The 24,043-nt window shown below is 48.1% G+C and overlaps 1 protein-coding gene across 1 annotated transcript in view; it reads left to right on the top strand.

Moving 5' to 3' along the window:
• The first annotated feature begins 370 nt into the window (after positions 1 to 370).
• Positions 371 to 24,043, top strand: part of syndig1l (synapse differentiation inducing 1-like) — a 37,512-nt gene continuing 13,839 nt past the window's right edge. Inside the window, exons 1-3 of the mRNA XM_076044684.1 lie at positions 371 to 523; positions 6,309 to 6,560; positions 11,480 to 12,206. Coding sequence (XP_075900799.1) covers positions 11,643 to 12,206 — 564 coding nt within the window. The 5' untranslated portion in view covers positions 371 to 523; positions 6,309 to 6,560; positions 11,480 to 11,642. The remainder of the gene's footprint in view (positions 524 to 6,308; positions 6,561 to 11,479; positions 12,207 to 24,043) is intronic.

Genomic DNA, 24,043 nt, shown 5'->3' with positions numbered 1-24,043 from the left:
TAAAAGTGTAAAATAACTCTTCAACATAGCCACCTTTCAAAAAAAGCATATGTAGAGTTATTTAACGTGTTTTTCTTTGCTGCATGATTACTTTATGTCTTGCTCATATATTTGATGTCTTCAGTATCTATCTGCAGTGCAGAAAGTTGTAAAGATAAAAAAAAAAAAAAAAAATGCATGAGAAGGTGTGTCCAAACTTTTGACTGGTGGTGTATATCATAATGGTGACGAAGCAGAAGTTGTTAGCGTCCTCTAGCTAGTTAGCTAGCTAGCCAACATCCTCCTGGCTGAGGCAGCACATTTTAATGAGACGTGTGTGTCATGTCTGATTGTTTGTTTACCGTGTCTTTTGCACATCTCCAGCAGAAAAGCAGCAGAGGAAGACCAGGCCGAGACTCTGACCTCTGAGGACAAATGAACGCGTTCTCATTGTTCACCGCAGGACAGCGACACGCTTCATCTGCCACCCGTCACCCCTGGGCTGCAATTTCTCTTCACTGGCGGCAGAGAATTCTGACAGAAGGTAAGAAGGTGCCTCGTCTTCTCTTCTTCCCTATAAAGAAAAAGTTTTTCCAGGATCTTTTTATGTATTTATAATTTTGTAAAATAGCGCCATCCTTTTAGCGACAGAGTCTCATCTCGTAGTGTCATTAGCAAAGATTTCCACCAGCTCAACATCACCTACTGAACCTTTTACGCAACCGGTGCAGTGAACGTCATAATGTGTGACAGCGGCGAGAACATCCGAGCGCTCGCTTTCATCTCAACCTCTTCATTTTTTTCCCTTTTTTTTTTTTGCCTCTGACATTTTGCACCTTTCTGTCACGCCAGCGGCCAACTGTTCATTTGTCCTAATTTGCCGCTATCTCCCATGACACCTTGAACCCGTCAGGCGAACTAAATGCCAGAGAAGTTTCCATCCTTGCTCTAAATGAACCGATCTGGTGATTACTCGAGTCTCTCATCATGGAAACAGCTCGCTCTGAAAAACACGCGACGGAGTGAAAAAGAACCTGCTCGCGCGGTTTCGGGGGCCAAGCGAAACGTGTTCGCTCGCGCTCCGACGAGTGACTCCGTGGCAAAGGATTAATCTCAGTTACAGGTCTGTGTGCACGAGTTAATGCCACTTTGTCCTTTTTTTTTTTTTCAGAGTTAACTCAATAGTGTAGCCCAGGAGAAGAAAGCAAGGGCGAAAAATATCAGTAGCTTTTCCACTGGATTGCACAATGTCTACGTTCACGTGGAAGAATGTTACATTGCCAAAATTGACCCCCGGTGCAAAAGCTGTTATTCATTCACTGTCTGTTAAAAAAAAAAAATAAAAATGTTAACACTATGCTGCAATGAACTGGCGACTTGTCCAGGGTGTCACCTTGCCTTTGTCCTAAGACAGCTGGGATAGGCTCCAGCAGACCCCCGTGACCCTGAATAGGAATAAGTGGGTATAGAAGATGAATGAATGAATATTAACACTATGGTGGACACAGAGGAAGCACAGAGTTTGGATGTACCGTTGTTCAGCCAAACTGCAGTTTGTTTCAACACCATGTGAGACCTCTGTCCCCTCAGTGCCAAATGCACAGACTGACTTAAAATGTTATTCAACAACATTATGACTCTGCTGAAACTTCTCAAGGTGGGATTTATAGAGATAAAACAAAAATGTATGTATTCTGTATTCTTCGTAAAGAGTGCCCACCAGATTATAAAGTAGTGTTTGACCCAGGGGTCATGCGCAATACTAGGGGGGGAAAAAATCCTTTTTGTTTTTCTTCTCCTGGCAGCATACGCCGGGGAAAAGCTCCTGAAAAGCTTCGGCTAACATCGCTCGGCCGCGCAGCGCAATATCTGCAAACTGACATTTCATGACCCAGATAAATATTCATTCATCAAGACCTTCCTCACCGACGATTCATTATGTAATCTATTTTTATACTTTTCAAATAATATCATAAGTGTTCTCTCCGCCTCCTTCAACAACGAAGCATCACTTTGAGAAATTGACGATTATATCTGGAGGCTGTCAACAGAGGGCTAAACATGCAGTTTTCCATGGATGTTTGAAATTTTGCAAAGATTCCCTTAAAGTATTTCTGGATATAAATTAATGTGATATGGGGCTTTTAATAAAATAATCATTTTTCTAATGCAAAGGAAATACAGGCATCTATGTTCCATTCCATTGCCGTACCCATAAAAGGTAATTTTGAAGTTATTTATTCTGTCTTTGTGATAAACTGGTGTCTTATCTGGGTGCGATTAACCATGCAAAGCCGCTCGACTGTAGTCCGTGTGGTGCAGCGGAGACTCGACTTCGGAAGATGATGTGCTTGCGACGGCTTCCCGTCCGTCAATCCGTTAAAGGTGCTCGGCGGGGAAAAACCTGACGGATCAAACCTTTGTATAAAACATGAGTATGGATCAGACCTCGACGTGGACTTTTAGTGGGGCGGCGGCGCTTTAAAAAAAATCCAGCCCGGTAAGCCGTGGAACGACATTTGAAGTGGGAGCTGTAGAGGGGAGATACTGTACAAACAGGAGAATGTTTTCACAGCCTCAGCGCTTTTCCACAACAATCAGCCCCGACCGCTCTGCTCATAATCAGACATGAAGCAAACACTTGAAAGACCTTCAAAGTCCTTTTTGGAGAAAAGCAACAAGGACGGGCACCCTCGCTCTCCCATTTTCTATACACATATATATATATATATATATATATATATATATACATGTATATATATATATTTCTTTTTTCTCTGCTTCATTGTTCACATTTTTCATTTCAAGCTTCGCTCGGCTTTAAAAAAAAAACCAACCCAAAACAAAAGAAACTGTGATCTTCCCTGGTCCTGATTGTGAAATCCTGCCTGCCAGAGTGTGCTGTGCAACCTTCGAGATGGAGCGGGATTCCGTTTAAATGACAACTCCTTTCACAGACTCAAAGGTAGGAGAGGGGAGGAAAGAACAATTAAAAAAAATCAGAAGAAGGCAGCAAAAGAGCGAGAAGGCCGACTTCAGACACTTCACTCGAGCACCAGTTCCGTCTCTCTTTCTCTAACAGGCTGCGGCTCACAGGGACTCTGTTCTGGCTGAATGTACATGAGTGAAGTTATTTACCTATTGATCTCATCCTTCAGCGGGCCTGAATCATGCCGAGCTCCAGAGACGCTTGTTTCGTTTGGCTTTGTTTTTGTTTAGTTTTTTTTCGGTCTTTGCACATTTTGCAGCAGCTTGGGTAAAAATTCAAACAATCTCGTTCTGCACTCATTCTCCGCAGCTCAGACCATGTACACGCTAATTGAACTCCATTAAGGCCTTCCGTCACTCTTCCTTCCTCCAGTGTTTCAAGGCCTCAGGTTTTTCTCTCGTGCTCCAGCGATGCAAAACTTTTTCCCTCTTCTGTTTTAACCAAATCTGCGTTTTGATTTTTACACGCCATCACCTGCTTTGCTGGCGGCCTGCCCTCCCATTGACGCATTGATCAAAATTGAATTATTCCAAAAACCACCAGATCCCTTGTAAACTTTTATTAGCCCTCTGTTATTTGCCTGCTGCTCCAGATGTTCACTTCCCGCCGAAAGTCGATGTTTAGTTGTTGATTGTGGAAAAACTTGAATTATTTCCTAAATGATGGTGATTTTCTTTGGTGCATTCAAGGAAGAGCACAAGAGTTGTTTTTTTTTAAACTACTCGTACGTGCTGCGAGTGTAACGTGTAAGTGACGTTCTCCAGAATGGTTCTGATTGGCCAAAGAGATCACGTGAGTTACAGTGAGGCATCAGGAAGTGACAATACCACGCGTGCTCTATGGGCCCATTAATGCCGAAGTCAAAAACTTTCTGGGCGTCTGCGACTTCATTGAAGTGACGGGGCCGCCATCTTGGATTCTAGTGGCCTTTTCTGAGCATGGAAAGTCTGTGTGACGATTATATTTTTTGCGCCTATGCACAACAACTCACCTCCAACAACAACCCGAGGGTCTCCCCCCCCCCCCCCGCCGTCAAACATCATTTCTCATTTATATTCCAGGAGCGACGGAGACGTTGTAACTCCGAGCACGACGGTGAGCAGGTGAAGCGGCGCCTCCCTCTCAAAGCTCATCGGGGAGAAGATCTTTAAAGGTGAGGGATGGAACTGGCGACGCGACGGAGGAATGCAGGAGGATGGGGATGAGGAGGCGGCGGTGTGTGTGTGTGTATATAGAGACGAGCTTAAAGAATTCTCCCCCATGCGTCAGCCATTATCCCCAGCGCGCCTTGTCTCCTGTCGGGCTGCCGAGCCCAGGGATATTAATTTGCAGCCCTAATGTTCTGTGGCAAAGGAATTGGAGTCATCTGAACACAAACAAATTGGATCTCGCAGCCCATCTGTAATGCAAGACGTGCCCTCGGGGCACGCGCACGCATGCACGCACGCGCGCTCACACACTCACACACTCACACACCTTCTCTCCTCTCCGGCTCGTGGTCAAGCTTCCAAACGTGAGAGCGGCGGCCGCCGATGGGAGGAGTTGATTGATGGGTATCTGATGAGGTCTTCGAGAGCGGCCGGCATCCCGAATGGATTTTGCCAGTTGTGATTACGCCCGTGCTCAGCCAGGGGGCGGCGGAGGGGCGGCAGAGGGGGGGAATGGGGGGGGGGGGGGTACGGTGATGACAACCGAGGAAGAACATTGAAGGAGTGGAAAACTCTGCAAGGTAATAAGACTGGATTGAAGGAAGGGGTGCGTTGCCCAGTTCGGTGGGCGCGTAGGGTATTAACCCCCACCCCCCCAGTGCCCACTGGCATCCCACTCATCGTCGCCTGCCGTTACTTCAGCTGCGCGACTTCTTCTTTCTCATCCTCTCAGTCTCCTCCCTGCACGCCTCAGAATACCGAGTGCAACACTGCGCCGCTGCACATGAAAAGGAGGTGGCATCAATGCCATGAACCCCCCCCCCCCAACCTCTCCACCACCAACCAACCCCCCCTTCACCCCCCCAGCTGCAATAATACGAGCCCCGTCATTAAAGATCAAACCAGCGAGATTGTGGCCGGGACGCCAATTATGTGCAGCGAGAGCCGCGAATAACGATGCAGGATGTCAGTCCTGGGCGCCATAGCGACCTTTTCCAGCCCTTTTTAAAAAAAAAAAAAAAAAAGAAAATAAAAATGTCCCATATCATCCACGTCTTTACATCCCGGTTTGTCGTCTCGGAAACCAGTGGAGCAAGAAATCAGCGCGGCAGTTTACCCCTCCCCAGAAAAGAGCGTGTTTAGCCCTCTGTTTACAGCCTTCCGCGCGTTTTTGGTGGAGGACGATCCAAGGCGGCGGTAATGCCTGGCAGGAAGGGGTTGGTCCAATCAACCTTAGGGAGGCGTCTGTGCCCCCACGTGACATCGCAAGGGGCCTCAATTCCAGGGCTGTTGGTTTTAGCGCAGACTTTCTGAAAACTGGGACTGGAAATCTGATGGGTTCAAGTGGGCCGACCAAAACCTCATATTAAGCATAGCCACGCTCAAGTAGTGATATGAAATTGTTTAAAGTCAAAAGTTTAAGGGTAACCAACAACTCTTACAACTAACAACATGTTTATATGGACAGTTGATTTACATTCGTATTTATTTATTTGTTCTTTACTTCATTCTTTATAAAAGAAAATAAAAACAATTTCATGTAAATACAAACGGTCTAGAATGAAAGGGAGCAGAGAGAAGACTAAACTTATTATATCTTCCCCTTTGTCTCCAGAAATTAATTTACAAAGAACATAAACATATATGTATATATACATAAAACAAAATAGCTGCCAGCCAGCACAGACAGTCACATCTTCATCCTTTTCAATTTCCAAGATACAATTCAGTTAAAACCACACAAACAACAACAAAAATGACAATGGTATGACAATTAAACACAACTAACATATTTAATTGTATTTCATTAACATACTAGCTTTAATTATTCGCTTAAATGTAGTGTTTGATTTGGATTCATTGGTTTCTTTGATCAGATTGTTCCATAAACTGATTCCTTGACGTACTTCCTGACTGCAGTTCAGCGTCAGTTCCGCGCCATTAAAAGCTTCGGTGCCGTGAAAAAAAAAGGAGACAAAAATCACAGAGAGAAGTCAGACAGAGCGAGAGCAGAGGCGCGCATTTTACCGTTGGGGAGCCTTGTTTTTGCGCGCAGCGTGAGGCGCGCCGGACTTCTCTCCTCCTCTCTGCCAGTCTGTTGCCTCCTCCTCCCCTTCCCCTCCTCCTCCTCTTCGCTTTGGAGTTGCCCACATCTCTCTCTCTCTCTCTCTCTCTCTCTCTCGGTTCTCGAGGAGGAGAGGGCAGCCGCGGTGGGAGACGCTCGCACTTCTGACGGAGGACCGAGGGAATCGGTTCGAGGAGGCGCCGCGTTAATTGTCACTCACGCTCCGGTGTGAGGTCGCCGCTCCTCCGGATGAGAAAGTCCGGGAGATGTCTTCACCCGCGCGCCGGGCCACACCTCCTCCAGCACCTGTGATGCCCGGACGCAGGCGGGCGGGTGTTTGCGTCCTCCGAACAACACGTGGATCGCCGCGGATGAAAAGGTGAGAGTAGAGGGGGGGTTGACGTGCTTTGAAGGCGCTCGAGGCGCTGCTGCTGCTCCTGCTGCTGCTCCGCAGAGCGCGCGCCGTGCTTTGTTTTGAAAATAGTGTTAAAACTTCATCGCAGTGCAAAATTAATTGTGTGTGTGTGTGCGTGCGTGCGTGTGTGTGTTTGTTTGTTTATTTTTTTTCCCAATGACGCACGACTTCGCATCAGTGTTGTGCGGTGGCAGCGACGCTTATGAACAATGCGACCACACACAAAAACACGCACGCACGCACGCACGCACACAGTTCCACCTGCGACTCACAATCCGCCCCCTCGTCTTTGTGCGTGCGTGTGTTTGTTGCCGCGACTGAAATAACGCTCCTGACATGAAGTCATCGCTCACCGTGGGCTCCGCACCGCTGCTGCACCTTCTCCTCTTGTCAGCAGCAGCAGCAGCAGCAGCTCGTCCAAACACCGTAAACAAACAGAGACAGAGGGAAACTATTCACTAAGAACGAAATCGGAAGCTTAAATAAATTGATTTTCATTACGGCAGAGGAAAGTTTGTTAAAGGAGTGATTGTTGCAAAATGGGCCAATAAAAAAGCCTCTTTCAGCCCGAATTACAATTGGGTGGCAGATTCATGATCACTTCACTGATGACCACCTGGAATTCATCTTGTGGTCTGGTCGACCAGAACTGTCACATCAACATAGTGGTTTTCCGACGTGGAGGCCGTACAAAGTCAGAGGCAGGACTTGTAGAGCAGAGTCAGGATGCAGTGAAATTACAAGTGCAAAAACAGAATCATTTAGTTGCTTTGTGGACTATTTATCTATCTATCTATCTATCTATATCTATCCATCGCAGTAAACGGTCGCGGCGTAACAAAATAATGGATAGCCACTATTGACGGCTGCGTCTCTGTTGAATTATTCAAACAAGTGGCTGAGAGCAGAGCGGAGCAGTGCAGTGCAGTTGTCCAGCTGAGTGCCAGCTTCCCGTTCGGAGGCTGTTATGTTTTATCAGCTCGCCGGGCAGACGGACGGCGCGGACTATCAGCGGTGGCAGCAGACGGCCTCTGCTGCTGCTGCTGCTGCTGCTGCTGCTGCTGCTGACACAGGAGCAGGAATTCATAATCGTTTCCAGTGGATTATGACGTTCTACACAGTTTCCTTTGATGATAATAGCTGGTAAAAGGATCAGTCAGAAATGATTTAAAGCCCATTACTCTCTTCTGGCTCAGTGCGGGCAGTGGACTTTCATGTGCCTCGAGTCCACAGAGTCCGGGTAACATGACAGATGTGGCTCAGGGACTTATCTTTTTTTTCTTTTCTTTTTTTATGTGAAGGGAAGCACTGTGGCACTCAAAGGACCTGTGATCATCAATAACCGGCCTCGCGTTACCTGATTATGCGTATAATACGCTGAGCGCTGCCTCCGCAATGAAATTAAAGGAAGATGGAGTTGTTGTTGTTGTCGAGTTCAAACGCTACACATGTGGCTTCCAGGAGGAGGAGGAGGGTGAAAAAGTCTTGAGGAAGAAGAAGAAGAAGAAGAAGACGATGATGTGCTTCAAACCGCAGTCGACTGAGACACATCGGTATTCTGCAGCGCCTCGAGCCCGGAGTCGCCGTTATCAGCCAGGCCTCCGGGCTGCGGCAGTGGCGGGTGGGTGGGTGGGGGGCGGGGTCAGAGGTCCCGAGGCTCTGATTGGCAGGCGGCTGACGCGGGGAAATGGAGTGTGCTGACTGGAGTCCAGCGGGGCCGAGGATCACTGACGGATCGCTCCGCTTCTCCCGGCCGCGTTAGCAAGTCGCGGTCGCATCCTCGGTGGGGTGGGGGAGGAGGGTCTGGGGGGGCGGGGCACAGGTTGTAGGCTAATCTATTTGCCTCCGTGTCAGGCTCCCCCCCACCAGCCCCTCCCCTGCACTGCAGCGATCCTGCCATCCCCACCAGCCCTTCCCCTCTCATTCACTTTCTGCTCAGCCGCCTCGCTCTCTGCCAAACACGCCCAGACGCACTCAACCTGAGAATTTCACATGAGTACGACCCCCCCCCCCTCTCTCCTCCTCCTCCCTCCCTACCCACCCCCCCGCCTCCTTTCTCATCGCCCTCCCAAACACGCATCCGCCCACTCGCGCGCGTGTATTTACTCGCAGCGGCGCTCAGGCGCCCACAGACGCACATAATTGCACACGGAAGGTGGATGTTTTCTCCAAACGGGCTTAAAATTCAGATTTTTAGGGAAACAAAGTCCCCCACCATCCACTATCCACCTCCCCACCCCCATCCTCCTTCCCCTCCCGCCCACCAACGCTCTTTGGGAAGCCTGACAGCGCTAAAATGATTTCTCGCAGCAATTCCCAAGTAATGAGACGAAAAATAATCCACCTGTCAGCTCAGGCCGCGGCCGCTGAGCCGGGGTTTGACTCTGACGTTTCGGCCTCTGCTGCTGCTGCTGCTGCTGCTTCTGCTGCTCCCTCCAGACCTCAGCGTGTTCCCTGGCACTGGTCTGGTTCATTTTGGGAGAAATCATAATGAGGAGGAGGAGGGGAAGAAAAAAAAAACCCAAACAAACAAAAAACCAACAGATGAGCATTTTTTTGCGGAGGTTGCACCATCTGGCTCAGTGGACGTGGCGGAAAGTCGACAACCTGTTTGTCGCTGTCACTGGCGAAATTGTCCCCCGAGCTGCAGGATTTTCACCGAGGACGAAGATTCCAAGCCGCCACTCTGGGACGTCGCAGGTTGCTGGTTCTCTCGCAAAAGTGTCTCGCACGATTACGCAGCTCTGCTCGGGCTAATAGTTGGATTTCAGTATTGCCATTGATCCTGAAATGAAAAAAAAAGGTAGTTCTCTGACTAAATGGACCCATTATTCCCATTTAGAAATCTTTATTTTTCAATCCAGATTGCTGTGAAGCAACTCTAAAAAAAAAAAAAACTATTTGAAAATAGCACATGATGCCCGCTGTTTACAGCCTCCTGCAAAACTAGCTAAGACTGATGCATTGTTGGAAATGAGATGTGGTTGGAAGGCGAACGAAAACAAAAACCAAACCGCAAACCAACACTTTATTAGGGTTCTTTTCACTAACCTGGGAGATGAGGTGTCATTGAGGTATCATCAGTTCCTTTTGTGACATCACAAAAGACTGACTTCCAAAACAGTTTGCACAGGAAAAGCAAAGCAAGCAAACAATGTGAAAGGATGGACTTATCACATGTGTGGGTAGTTCACTAACAGTCAGGAGACTCTTATTATTGCTTGGAAAGATGTGTTAAGGCATTTTTTCAGCATGACGTGGGACCTTTAAGAGCCCTTCAGCAAAATCGGATGCCGGGCAACTTCCTGTCTAGAAAAAGAAGCGGTGGCAGCAGCAGCAGCAGCAGCAGCATCCTCGGCAGACAGCAACATCAGCACCTACTCATCTTTAGTATTTCATGAGACTTTTTGTAAGTGCTCACACTTTTAACTATCCGGCTCGAGAGCGCCGTGCGAGTCTGGCGCTCCCCCCGGAGCGAAGGGCGGGCCCTAAGTGTGCGTTCGTGCGGAATGACGGTGTCAGCGCTTTGGAGCGCAACAGTGACAGCAGCAGAGTCCAGCAGGGAGGACCCGGGCAAACTTTGTCGGGCGTCCGGTACTTACCCAGCTCCGGGAAGCCGGGGGGAGCTTTTCTTTTATTTATTCGGCCAGAAATCATCAACCATCAACAGTGGAGCAAATTTTTAAAAGAAAAAAAAAAAACCTGATGTGGGAGGTGCTTGGCAGTGAATAGGAGGAGATTTAGCAGGTTTAACCCCCAGTAATGGACACGGGAGTGAAAGGTCTTTCACATTACATGGCAAAGACCGTCGGGATACGATGTGCATAACCTCGGCTGAACTCCTCCGGCTGCCTGCTGTATTCGTATGCATATATTCCGGAGGCCGGTAAAGGTTAAGGAAAGTAAAGATCCAAACGGTAATTGGACCGCCATCGTATCAGCGGAGGTTTCTTCCAACCATAAACCCCGACGATCCGGAAGATCCATACGTTGAAAAATAACTGAGGCAAATCGGAGGCAGTTCAGCCCAAGCACCGAAATTATCAACATCCTGTTGGACACTGCTGCTGTTTTATTGTGCGCAAACCCATCGTTTCTAGTAGGGGGAATGCGTTCATGCATTTCAAAGATGCCACCCGTGGACGATTGGGCTAAGGACCCCGGCCGGCCCCTTGGAATGAAAATATTTTTTTGCTTTTGGCATCTGAGCCTCGGATGCGGATTAATCATAAAAAAAAAACTAAAAAAAAACACAAGGATGACCGACCAAGCAGGAGAGAAATTCTGAGCTGTTTATCCAACTGTGCAAACAGCCAGGAGGCAAATCAGGAGCTTTTGTTTGTTAAAGGGGGAGCGGAGTCGGGGTCGAGGGAGGGGGATCCGTCCAAGAGTGGTGTTGTTGTTTTTGGAGCTCATTTCCTGTGGGGAAAAGAACAGTAATAAATCTACGCTGTGGCTCGCTTCATTTTTTCTTTTTTTTCCCAACTAAGAAAAGTTTTACACAACTATTTTGAAAGTTTGACACTGTCAATTGAAAGTGCGACTAAGAACAACGGCGACACGACCCACTAACTTCTTGGCAGTTGACTTTTTTTTTTTTCTACCCCCGAAGTGTTGCAGCCGCAGCAATAGCGCGCGTGCTGGAGGCGGAACTCGCACTCGGAGTCGCGTGCGGCGGCTTCTCTCCCTCCGCAAGCTGGAAGCTGCGAGAGCTGCCGCTGCCGATGGGAGCGACTGCCAAACTGTGATCTGACGTGGGAGAGAGAGTTTGGCAAAAGTGCTGCCAGCTGCCGGATGGATGTCAAACTGAAAAGAAAAAAAAAAAGTCTCTCTCCAGACTTTTCACACTCTCCTTCCTCGTGCTGTTCATTCCTCTCTTGCAGATCCGCCGCCGCAGAATGCTGAACGCCATCGCCGACGCTCCTCACCTCCAAGCGCGCCGTTAAGGTTCCGTCCTTCATTCTTGCCTCTTACCCCGGACTCCCAACACCCCCACCCCCAAGAACAAAACAAACTGCACAATCTCTTGCCCCGTTTCGGTTAACCATGGAGAACCTCAGCGAGCTCCAGAACCCGCTGCTGGACAAGAACAGCAAGCACATGGTCAACGGCTACGGCGGTGATTTCTCCAACAACCAGTACCAGGAGAACATCATCAACTATTTCTCTGGTGGCGGAGGAGGCGAAGGTGGTGGAGGAGGAGGAGGCGGAGGAGGAGGAGGAGGAGGTGGAGTAGGGGCGAAGGTGAACAACAGCAACGTGGTGAGCGCCGGCTGCCACCACGCCAACGGGAAGGTCAAGTCCCAGCAGCTGCTGGACGCCACCTCGCTGCACCTGGCAGTGGAGGCCTTCTACCGGCCCAACTTCATCCTGTACAAGGAGGACAGCGGCAGCATCAAGGCCAAGGAATACAAAAGTGAGTGCTGCGAGACCACCTTCACCACGGAGAAGAAGGCCAAGGAGGCCAACGGAGGCACGGCGGGCGGGGACGCGCCGCCGCCGCCACCGGCCGCCGAGGACCCGCAGGCCAAGCTGCTGGAGGACGGCGAGCACGTCAAGATCCAGACGGTGTCCTACGAGGTGGAGGAGGAGGAGTACGTGGAGTACGAGGTGAGGAGGTGGAGCGGGTTGGTTGTGGTTATTTAAAGGTGCCTTTCAGGACACTCAAGGTCAACATAGAGAAAGATTTAAAAAATACAGTTAAAAATGTATAAAGGACACTCTGCAACACCATGAACAGACTTAAAATGGGTAGTGAGTCCATGCTCGGGGTTGTGGGGGGGTGGGGGGGTGGCCTAAGGCTCTGGACCCCATGGTGGACAGACGGGCTGGAGGCACAGTGAGGCCCAGGGATGAGACAGACCTGTGAGTCCAGGTAGGAGTGTTGGTGTGGAGGAGGTCAGATATACAGTATATAGTGCGGCGAGGTGTCCCCATGAAAATACAGTTGTTGTATGTGTGGTTAGAGGAGGTAACGCGAACCAACGGCTCACAAAGTGCCACAGTGTTGTCATGTGACAACTGATTGTACTGTGATTGGCTTGCTGTTGTGTTGATTGTTTGCTCCTGCTGGCTTCCTCGATGTTGAGTCTAAATGTTTGTAGCTTGTATTTGCTTTATCCAAGTCCGAACCACACAGAAAATATGTACGTCGGATTTTGTACCTTTGCCAGCTGAGTTCTGTCATTGTGAATTTGGGCAACGTTTCACTTGAAGTTAACAGCAGGATCCAATTCATGCCATTTGAATTTATAGTGTTTTTTTTATATTATTTATTATTAAAATTTTTTCCTGAGTAAAGTAAAGGCAGAAATATTCTGATGCCTCCATGCGGATGGAGGCGCAGATGGAGTGCACCGGGCCTCTTCCTCCTCCTCCTCCTCTTCCTCCTCTTCCGGGGCTGTTTGTACACCGGTTGGATCACATGCTGGGCTCGGCGCCTGGAATCCAGAGCGACGCTCTACCAAACACAAACCAAATCCCATTTGATCCCCTGACCTTGGCCTCAATTACCAGCTCCCAGATTTGTCAGATGATAATAAATCACCCGCGAGCCGCCTCGCCCGGGGACGCTAGGCACTAGCCGCGGCATTAGCCACGGCGTTTCCCCCCTCTTGACTCGCCCGCTGCCAAGCAGCTCCGAGGGATTTAGAGGGGGATTGGACGGCTAGAAGAGGGGGGTGGGCGGGCGAGGGGGAGTCGACTTCGACCGGTTGTCCTGGAGGCGGCTAATGGACCCCTGGCCCAGCCGCCGCGAGTCCTCTGGAATTAACCTGGATCGCTGTGATGAACTCGGCAAACAAGGCAACGTGACTCGAGTGCATATGGCTCAGACGGAGTGACGGTACATTTTAAATGAAGATGGAAAAAAAAAGTGGAACGGGGGGGGCGCGCAAAGACACGCAGGGAAAAAAAAGGCAAACTGACACACAGATGCCATTTACAGCCAACGGCGGGCACAATTTTTTTCCTCTCCCTTCCCTACCAGCGAACTGCAACGACAGACACTCTTGAAATGGATTAATGCGCCGCGCTGGCGGAAGGTGCCTCCGACCAGCCGTTCAAAGGTTAAGCGAAGCCATTAGCATGTGGCTCATATTTTCCTCTTCACAATCGAGTGAGCACACACAACAGAAGGAGAAGGAAAAGAAGAGGGAGGGTAAAAAAAAAAAAAAAAAAAAGCATCACCCGGCTTGACAGACATTTTCGAGTTTCGATGAGAGAGAAAAAAAATAAATAAATATACACAGTGGGACTTATTATGAAGCCTTGCAGCATTAGACTGTCGACGGCGCAGAGTTCAGGGTGTCTCCAGCCTGCAGCCCACATGCTGCCAATACAGTATTAAGAGATAAGGAAGCCCAGACTGGCTGGTGTTCACATAACAAGTCCTCGCAGATACATATATACATAAATATATATAAATATATATATATATACATATATATATATATATATAATTTTTTTTCTATTGAATTATTTGTGTCTGACAGCAAAGAAACACTAATGTGGCAACCACTTTTTTTTTTTTTACTGTATTTATTTGTATTCCTCAGGGGGACAAACTCACCAAATGAAGGGCAAAATAATATTTTTCAGCTGCTCCTGGAAATTGCTCTTATATAAAAATTAATTAGCTGAAAATGCACCTTGTGGAGTTTCTTGTCAACAAACAAAAGTCATTTGTGCAAATGCACTGTGCGTCCTTTGAGGCAGAACAATGCTGCCAGATATTTCAACCGATAATTGAATGTTCTCGCGTCCACGCACGTTTGGCAACTGGCAATCTTTAGGGTACATTTTAACCGTCGGCTGCGTAGCCAGTCAGCCACTGCAGTGAAAAAACTGTTATTAATTTGCAGGCGATCTCGTACACAACCTTGAATGAGAATAACATAAGAGAAATATACTGTAAATGCACAAAAATATTAAGAAAACGAGCGCTGGATTTCAGCCAAAAGTGTGATTCATATTTATTCTGAGGCCGTTTTGTTGCTCGGTCAGATCTGCAGCTGCTGCTTTCAGATAGGCTTGCGTCCTTGGCTAAAAAGGATTCGTGCTGGGAGAACTGTTTCATTGGATTAGGGACACAAACACATACTTCTAAAGATCAGCGGTTACGTTGCAAGAAAAAGTCAAAGGGACAACTTGAGACGGGCTCAGTTGGGTATCGTAGCAACATACCAACCCGACCAACAAACTTCAGTTAGCGTGAGTTTAGGAGACAGCACAACTGTAGCATAAGTCGATAACTCTGAAGCAAGTCCTCGCAATGTGTGTACGGCCAGCGTCTAGAGGGGTTGGACGGCACATGTTGGGTGGTACCAGTGCTGCCGAATGGAATGAAAGTCAGGACAGCTTTCTGCTAGCTAGCTAGCTATCAGCAAGAGAAGTAGAGCCGCACTTGTTCTGTCACACTACCTGATAGGATATCCAAGCTATTGGATTTATTTAGCGTTGTGCCACTTTTTGAATAGTGAGAAAATGTGGTTCTCGTCACTCTCTGCCTGTCTGCGTTGTGATGCTAATTAGCAAAAGCTAGCACTAGTGTTTTCAGACTTAGCTCTTCATGTTTTTTTAACCTGGCAGCTAAACTGAACCCTGTGTGTGTGTGTGTGTGTGTGTGTGTGTGTGTGTGTGTGTGTGTGTGTGTGTGTGTGTGAGTGCATATATACATACATGCATACATTTTTTATACCCGCTTCCTCCTGCTCTCAGGGTTGCAGGGGATCTGCTGGAGCCTATATACATATAAGTACATATATGTATATATATATATATATATATATATATATATATATATTTATATATACATATGTGTGTGTGTGTGTGTGTGAATAGTTTGTTTGTTTATTTTCACATTCCTCGCTATTGCTTCTTGTTCCATCTCAGCTTGTCGCGGTGAGTCATTGTGATTCCCCAACCGAATGTGCTGTGGATAGAGTGGTGGAATGACTCAGCGCTGGCAGGTGTTCCACAGTAAAACGCTTGTGTGTTTATCACCAGGAATTTTCTGCGCTGCGTGATCAATGATCACCATCAGCTGGAGATTTGACAGCTGTTAGAGGAAAAAAAAAAACAAGCACGAATGCCCTTTCAAACCGGGTGACTAATTGCTGCAGTACTTTAAGATTAGTCGACTTTCCCTCTTTCCCGCGCACCAGCCTCACTCCTCATTAGTTTGATTGTCAACCAATGTGCCGAGGAAAATAATGTGTGAACAGTGGCAGGAGAAAATAGGCGTTGCAGAAGATACAGAACGACTTGAATTAATAACCTTAAGATCGCCGCTGATTCTCAGAAAGGTCAATAACTGTAGGCTACAGGATGTGCACATTCTGCTCCCTGATAACGTGCAGATATTAAAACCCTGAATCTTCAAAGCTGCTAATAAAAGACTCGACTTTTATGAATTTCATGATTAATTAATACCCAGATATCTTGAACGCAGTATTTTTCCAATTATCTTCGTGCTGGTACTTCGCAGATAGCCCCTGAGAGGGTGATGAGTGGACCTGCGTTTTTATAAAATTCTAATTACATAATCCTCTATTGGTTGAGCATATATGAATGGTGAACTGAGAAGTACTTTGTAGTTTGGCTCGATATGGTTAAGGCTAGGTTGACGTAGCAGTGCGGTGGTTGGCACTGTCGACTCACAGGAGGGAGGTTTTGGGTCTGATTCCTGGCCTCGGGGGAGGCCTGTCTGTGTTGAAGTTTGCTCTCATATTCTCACTACAGACGCTGCAGCTTCCTCTGGGAGTCCGCAGACATGGACATTAAGCTAATTGGCAACTGTAGATCGTCTGTTGTCCCCAGTGTGACACCCAGAGACAGCTGGATCCATTCCAGCAGTGGCTCCACAACTATGTGTGCAGGAGAAGTGGTGGATTCAGAAAGTGGATGGATGGATGGATGGATGGATGGATGGATGGATGGATGGATGGACGGATGGATGGTTATAAGACTATTTTCATGTCAGCAGGGTGGACAGAGGTGTTGATTAGTTAATTACTCAAGAACGATGCCGTCCATCCGATGGACAAAAACATCATTAGTTGCCCTGAGGGACCAGCGCCTGAGAGTACAAAGTGGCATCAGACACACTGACAGACACGCTCGTGTGCCTGATGGGGACACACATGAGTGGACGGTAATTATTAAAAGGTACCATGGTCATAAATATTTCTTGCTGGCCCGCTCAATAAAACGTGCTCGTCATGCTGATCTCTCCCCACCGCGCTCCACCCTCAAGCTGCCCGTGCTTTTCCTGCCTCTGGTCCTGCACTTATCTCGACTTCCTGTATATTCCTTTCATATTAAAAGCTGCCCCCCGCGACGCAGCGCCAGCAGTGGCTGCAGCATCAGTGATTCACGTAATATGTTGAAACGCTGTGTTGAAACGCTGTGGAATTTTTTCCCAAAAATGAAAAACACTAGACTAGACTAAACTTTGCTAGACCAAATAAAACTAGACTAGACTAGACTAGACTAGATTTCATTTTAGACCAGAGCCATGCGACCTGCTTGAAGGATTCTAATGCTGTTATGATGTTTTTTGTTGTTGTTGTTGTTGTTGTTTTTTAACCCTAGTAATTTGCTGGACCTCATGCCATAGCGACCCAGATTAGCAGCTAAAAGACGGAGATTAAAGTTTGGAGTCATAAGAGCCACCACTTAAATCTACCTAATACGCCTTCCTCCTTCATGAATGTGGTGTTTTTCCATGTTTCTGGACGGACCCAGATTCATGACGCTAGCGTCAACAGCGGCGGAGTAATTACGGGTTGATTTACGAGCAGAATTGGCTTTGACGTGGCCACCGTCGCGGTGCGACCCCCTGCCTGGCTCACAGGACCCCTGGCATGTGTGCAGCCTTGCAATCACGCATTTGGCTCATTACGCTCTTTTTTTCCCCCTTTTTTTTTCTAAATGAATTTTCACCTGCATAACAAATGGCACTCGAGCCAGGGATGAGAGCCACCACTTCTTATTTGTCTGCCATCTGCTGCACTGTCTCCCCTGCATTCAATTTACATTTATTATCGCATTTTATATTCACATAATAAACGGAACATGCGTTCGTCCCGGCCCTGGCAAAGTGTCTCAATAAAAGCCGGCCCCCCGGATGAAGGCCTTCCCCACCACCCCACCACCACCACAACCACCACCTCCCGCCACGCTTTCCTTCGTTTGAATTTTCAGCAGGGTGGCTGAAGCAGCGGCGGCGAAATCGATGGAGAGATCAGTTTTATGACGAGCATATTTCTCACTGCCCTTTGCGTCTTGCCTCTTGATTGAAGGGAAGGAGGGATTATCCATCCTTATTAAATCTGAGGGGGCATGAGCGCCCCAGTCGCCATTAAATCCGAAACAGAGTCACGCCGCAGTCGAGCGCGCTCATATTGTTCTAAAGCCCCCACCGCTCCCCTTCAGTGGCGCCGATTGTGCCAAAATCTCATTTCTCTCGCCTGACAGGGAAATGACACACACATTTTTTGGAGCCTTTGCAATCGCGCATTAAACTCTCCAGATCTTAAAACTCGCTCTGTCTCTCTCTCTCTCTCTTGCTAAACGGAGACAGACTCCCTGTGATTTCACCCCAGGCTATACAAAGTGTAAATGCATTCGGAGAGTTCCAGAGCAGCAGCAATAGTAACTTGATTTTGTTTCTCTATTTTTTTTGTGTCCTTCTGATTTGAAAGATAACCAGCAGGAGAGATTATTTCCAGATCAGTACATTTTCTCCTGCTTTCGCTTAAAAGGGGCAATGTGCGAAATGTAGATGTGTATGTGCGCATGCTTGTTTGTCTTTTTGTGTGTCCCTGTGTCGTCTTGTCCACGGTGCAACCCCGCCTTCGCCCAGTGACAGCTGGACTCCATCAGATCCCCCGCGACGCAAAGTGCAGTGACTCTGTGTCGCTGCATGCAAATCGTGCCACCCTCTCCTCCCCTCAGTCTTGTTGTCGTTGTTGTCCTTGTGTCGCTCTCGTGGAAAACCGCTCGCGCGGCGTGCAGTTATCAGCCGGCGGCGGTCCCGGCACGACGCCGGCTGCCTCCAGTCCGCCGTCGCCGCATTGTAATTGGAACATTGCCGATTAATAGCAAATGGAACCTGCCATTACGGTGGCGTCACCTGGAGCCGTTCCCGCTGGTTAAAAGTACAAATTGGCTTTAATGTATCGTTAATGCATTAGCTGTCCGAGCAATCCGACACAAACGTGTCTTTTTCATGATTTAACTGATATCAACTTTCACAAAGTCCATTCATTTACAGTAAGGATATTAGGTTGACGACCTGACGTGAGAATAGATGCAAGTGCCATTGTGTCACTAGTTGAGTTTCAATGAAGGTTTTATGGACCCTCAACTCACTGATGTCAATGTTGGAACACCATCTTTATCCGATCTACCAGAAATATTATGAGTTAAAAATGTGACTTCACATTCCCGTCTTTTTTTTTCTCCAATCTTGGTCTGAATAGTGCTGAGACTATTAAAAAGTGAACTGTGATAATTATTCAGTCTGTACTGCACTCAGTTTTGAGTAATATCAGCCCTGGTGGTTACACGTTATGAATCTGAGAAGCTTTTTATTGGAAATGAAGCGCGTTATGATTGTCTGTTTGACCAAGCTGGATTTATATACATATAAATATTCCGGGGCAAGAAAAAAAAAACGTGAGGTAGATAAGATCAGGCTTTTACTGCAATATTAACTCCTGGCATGCAAAAAGCTTGAGGCTTGGCAGCCTAACATCCCACTCGGCTGCTGTCCATTACTCTGGCGGGTCACCTTCTCGTTGGGCATGAATGTGTAATGCAGCCTTGGCACATCCCATATTAAACGGCTATGGGCACTAGCTCACCGATTACCTGCTAAATTATTGACCCTGGCTGGCTGACTGCGCTCTCAGCCGGAGCCCATGACGTGTTTTCTATTTTTTTTTTTTTTTGTTAAGCTCAAATGCAACAGTCATCTTGAGGATTTGAGGGATCCGTTGTGTGTTTACAGTCTGAAGTATTTAGTGGTGACCCACCTAAAGGTCTCCTGAACACCGCTGCAAACATTCAGGCCTTGTGAAGAAGTAAGAGTCACTTCACTGCCTGGGCAGCAGTTGAGAAAGTGGCAGCACTGAGTCAGAATGAAGCAACAAGGCTGTGTGTGTGTATGTTTTCCAGCAAGAGGCAAAGGCTTTTCAAGTGACGTGCAAAACTTAAGGGAATTTCAAAGCTAACCAGCAGCCATGTTACAGTGCATCCTCATTTAAAGACTTTGGCTCTATGCTGATGATGATGTGCTATTGATGCTCCTTAAATCTGTAACAACCTTCCATCAATAGATTGTCCCTATTTTCTGAAAATATGTGTTATTGTGCATTATTCCTCCTGAATCAGCCAAGCTGTAGATTGCTAAGTAGGACTGTTTAACCCCTATAATGTTGAGGTTTTAGGTTTTTAGAAATTAAACAACCCCGCTGCTCTGTAACAGACAAGCACCTGCCGTTTTGTTGTTGGTGGTTACTGACGTGGAAATACAACCAGGCCAATCAACTACTGCAGCTCTGACAACCAGCTGCCAAAAAAAATAGCAAATCTGCTAATCCTCCTTTAAAAAAGTGCAGCTCATACGAGGCGTTCACTTCCCTCCGTCTCAATCCGCCGCCACTTGACGCCCGGCCCTGGCGCCGCTTCTGCGTTGCAACCTGTCGTTGGCCGAGCGTGGTGTGAATACCGAGGGTGCGATGTGCATGTGCAATTGCACATCTGTCAACAAGGAGCCGCTGGGACGACAGATTTATTAAATTATTTATTCTTGATTTCCCACTGGTGTGGCATCCAATGAGAATTTTGTGGGTTTAAAAGTGAAAATGATGATAATAATATCAAGGACCGCGTCTGCGTTTGCGACCTTGGAAGACGTGGCCCTCGACACTGAATCACGAGGTCTTCTTAAGTGCACGCTCTCTATCACGCTGCCTGATAAATGAGTAGCCCTCCAAACTACACCTTGCGTGTCACATGGCAAGCCACCGGTGCGCTGGTGTTCTTTTTTCCCCCCCCTCTCCCTACTCGGTCAGGAATAAATTAGGTCTGTTCTCTCAGCGGGGCGACCCGAAGACGATGCTTATGCAAACAGAAGGTCCCACCTCGCTTGCAGAAACATAATCAAATTACATGGAGGCTATTAAGACGGCAGAGACCTTTAATCGCTTCGGGAAATGGCAGAGGCCGAGCCGGAGCAGCCACACGTAACCTCATCACGTGTTTCGACCATTTTCCTTTTTTATTTATATCTGCAATGATACGTGTGCTGTTTGCCGGGGAAAAAAGAAAACCACTCCGGCTGGCATTTACTCTCTAACTTTGTGGAGACATTCAGCCGAGTAATTGAATTCCCTTTGGTTGTGAAGTAGCTTTTTATTCCCTTTTCAGCCTCCGCGCCATTCATGTGTTTTGCCACGCTGTAAATCTGCGTATTCATGTCAGCGGTACCGCAAGCTTTTTTTTATTTATTTTTTCTTGCCTTTTTTTAAACGCTTGACTGGCCTGAATTAAATTATCGGCGGCGGTGTAATTTGTTTCTTTGTGGACGGCAGCTTTTCATCGAGAGTGTTTTACCAACATCCGCAGAGGCGCGATCCAGAACGCCGTCTTTTTATTCGGGGCTGACTCTCTGACTGTGTGAGTCGAGTCGGGATTCCACTCACTTTGCGGCAAAATTTTTCTCCTTCTTTCTACGTCACTTGCGAAGTCGGCCCTCATTGCAGCAATCTGCTTTTCACTAGCATCAAAGACGCAAAACATAAAGAACACAGAGACCGATATTGGGGCCTGTGTCTGTAGAGGACAAAATATGATGAGCTGAGATTGTTGTGGGTTGTCGTCATAGTTTGGTTCTTTGTTGGTTTTCCATTCTCTTTTGACCGACATAGTGTCAATATATCAGTGAGCCATATTCAGAGAGCAGCAGTCAGTCTGTGCCGATTCTGTCAAAATGCCACAAATTGAGCACAGTTCTCTAATCGACTAAACGACTCCATTTTGGAATATTTGCTCAATGCATGTCGCCTAGATAAATGTGTTTCATTGCTATAGGGGACCATCGCCTCTGATGTGCAGGCAGGTTAACATACGGTCCTCGTCCCCAGCAGCCCCCGAGAGGAAAAAAAAGACAGCGGATGAATGGCAGCGACGCCTGAGACAATTTGTACGCGGTGGTGCATTTCACCTCAGAGATGCATTAAAATTCATGTTCACCCTCGTGTCATCTTCACATGATTACCTGCCTTCCACGCGCACGCCGGAGTCACCGCGCGAGTCGTTCATTTGACACGAAGACGGAAAAGAAAAGGAAAAAGATGGAGGCGCCGAGGCGAATCAGCGTTGGGACACCGAGAAGCAGAGGGGAGCTAAAGTGTTGGACAGGGCCACATTTCCTTTGTGTTTGCAGGGGGGGGGATGGATGGGAGCAAATAAATAAAAGGGGTCTCTCCTCTTTTTGCGGCGGTGCTGTCACGCCAGAGTGGCGCCCATCCATTAGCTCTTCATTACCTGTCAGAGCTCTTGGCCGGTGTCAGCGGGATTTACTCAGAGCAGGACATATCCGAGCGCTGTGGGTCCAAAGCTAGCCGCCCCCCTGTCATCAGAAGCACTTTCAGGTTGTAGGGAGGTGGAGCGGGAAGGTCTGCTCATCGCTGACTGTATAATAAGATGGAAGAGGTACTAGCAACCTGCATTGTATTGTTTGGCCAGCAGGGACCATCAAAATGGGTTGCAGAAAGACTAAAATTGATTGGCTGCCAATATGGAAAGGAGCCCTAAATTCATACCATCAACACCACTGTCGTGGTGAAGAAAGAGCAAGCCGAAAGGCGAAGCTCTCGATTTACTGGTCCATCTGTGTTCCTACCCCTCACCTATGGTCATGAGCTTTGGGTAATGACGGAAAGAACAAAATCGTGGATACCAGCGGCCAAAGTGAGTTGGCTGGGCTGGGGCACCCTGAGGGACAGGGTGAGGAGCTCAGTCACTCGGGAGGAGCTTGGTGTCAAGCTGCTGCTCCTCCACATCGAGAGGAGCCAGCTGAGGTGGCTCAGGCATCTGTTTGGATGCCTCCCTGGAGAGGTGGTCCGGCCACGTCCCACTGGGAGGAGGCCTCGACGAAGACCCGGGACACGCTGGAAGGACTTTGGCTCCCGGCTGGCCCGCGAATGACTTGGGCTCCCGCCGGATGAGCTGGAGGAGGTGACTGGGGCCAGGGAAGTCTGGGTGTCTCTGCTGAGAGACGGTTGCCCCCGGATAAAGAAGCAGAAGATGGACGGATGGAAAAGCTCAACAGTACAAATAGACTCTAATGTCCAGTTCATCTGATTTGATCTAATTTTCAGTAAAATTGGCCACAAGAGAAGCCGACAGTCAAACCAATCTGTCTGCGCTTCGGAGCAAATATTTGCGAAACCAACGGGTGACCTCTCGATGACTCCTCCCATCTTTAATATACAGCCTGCGGCCCTCATTAAGAGTCAGGTGGGGAAATTGATAAACAAATCCTGTCCGCTCCTCGGCTAATCCTTAGCTGGTTGCTGAAGGCGTGACTTGAATCCGCAGACGGAGTCTCAGTCGAGGAAGAGGAGGCGGTGGGGAGGGGGGGCGGAGTCATCGTCGCAATCGCATTCTACCGACGATGCGCTCGATTGACTTCCTCTCGCGTCCTTTGGCTTCTTATCCTCCGTCTTCCATGGCAACATGAGCCAACCAGTCACTCTGTGTGTGCGTGTGTGTGTGTGTGTGTGTGTGCGTGTGTGTGTGTGTGTGTGTGTGTGTGTGTGTGTGCGTGTATGTGTGTGTGTGTGTGTGTGTATGTGTGTGTGTTCTCCAAACAGCCGGAAGCCTGTGCAGATATTGTCAGTGAGCTCGGAAGCCCTGAGCGTAGCGAGGCTCGCCGCTCCACATCGAGCATCGCTCCAGGCCATGCAGGCAACGTGACATCATGCACAATGCAGATGCCACATCCAGAGCCCCCCCCCACCACCACCACTACCTCCACCACCCGCCACTCCACCTCTTGCTTTGCATCGTGAAGAGAATAGAAGGATATTGATCATGGGCGCCGAGCTCTAAATGTATTAATAGCTGTGGCTTGGGAACTTGCAGTGAATTGTGGGTTTGCCGGGAGTGGGATCATCGTTTCTTTCCAGTGATGTATTGTTAGGCTTTGATTCGTTCACCCTGACTCCAGTTATGAGAGCATGAGAGGTGGTTCCGTTTAGTCTGGGTTGTTTGTACGACAGGAGAGTGACTGGCAGGTCTGAACTGTCTAAAGCTGTGAGTCTGGATGGTTGTTTTGGCCCGGGATGTAGAACCCGGCCATACCCCCATCGACCCCCTCAACCTCCGACAGCCTCAGTCAAGGCAACAAAAGACCCCACAGCCTGCTCCTTGCT

The sequence above is a fragment of the Nelusetta ayraudi genome, unplaced genomic scaffold (genome assembly GCF_046127955.1).
Source record: "Nelusetta ayraudi isolate G7.1 ecotype Tasmania unplaced genomic scaffold, CSIRO-AGI_Nayr_v1 ptg000082l, whole genome shotgun sequence".
NCBI classification, from domain to species: Eukaryota; Metazoa; Chordata; class Actinopteri; order Tetraodontiformes; family Monacanthidae; genus Nelusetta; species Nelusetta ayraudi.
This window is presented reverse-complemented; position numbering and strand designations above follow the sequence as displayed.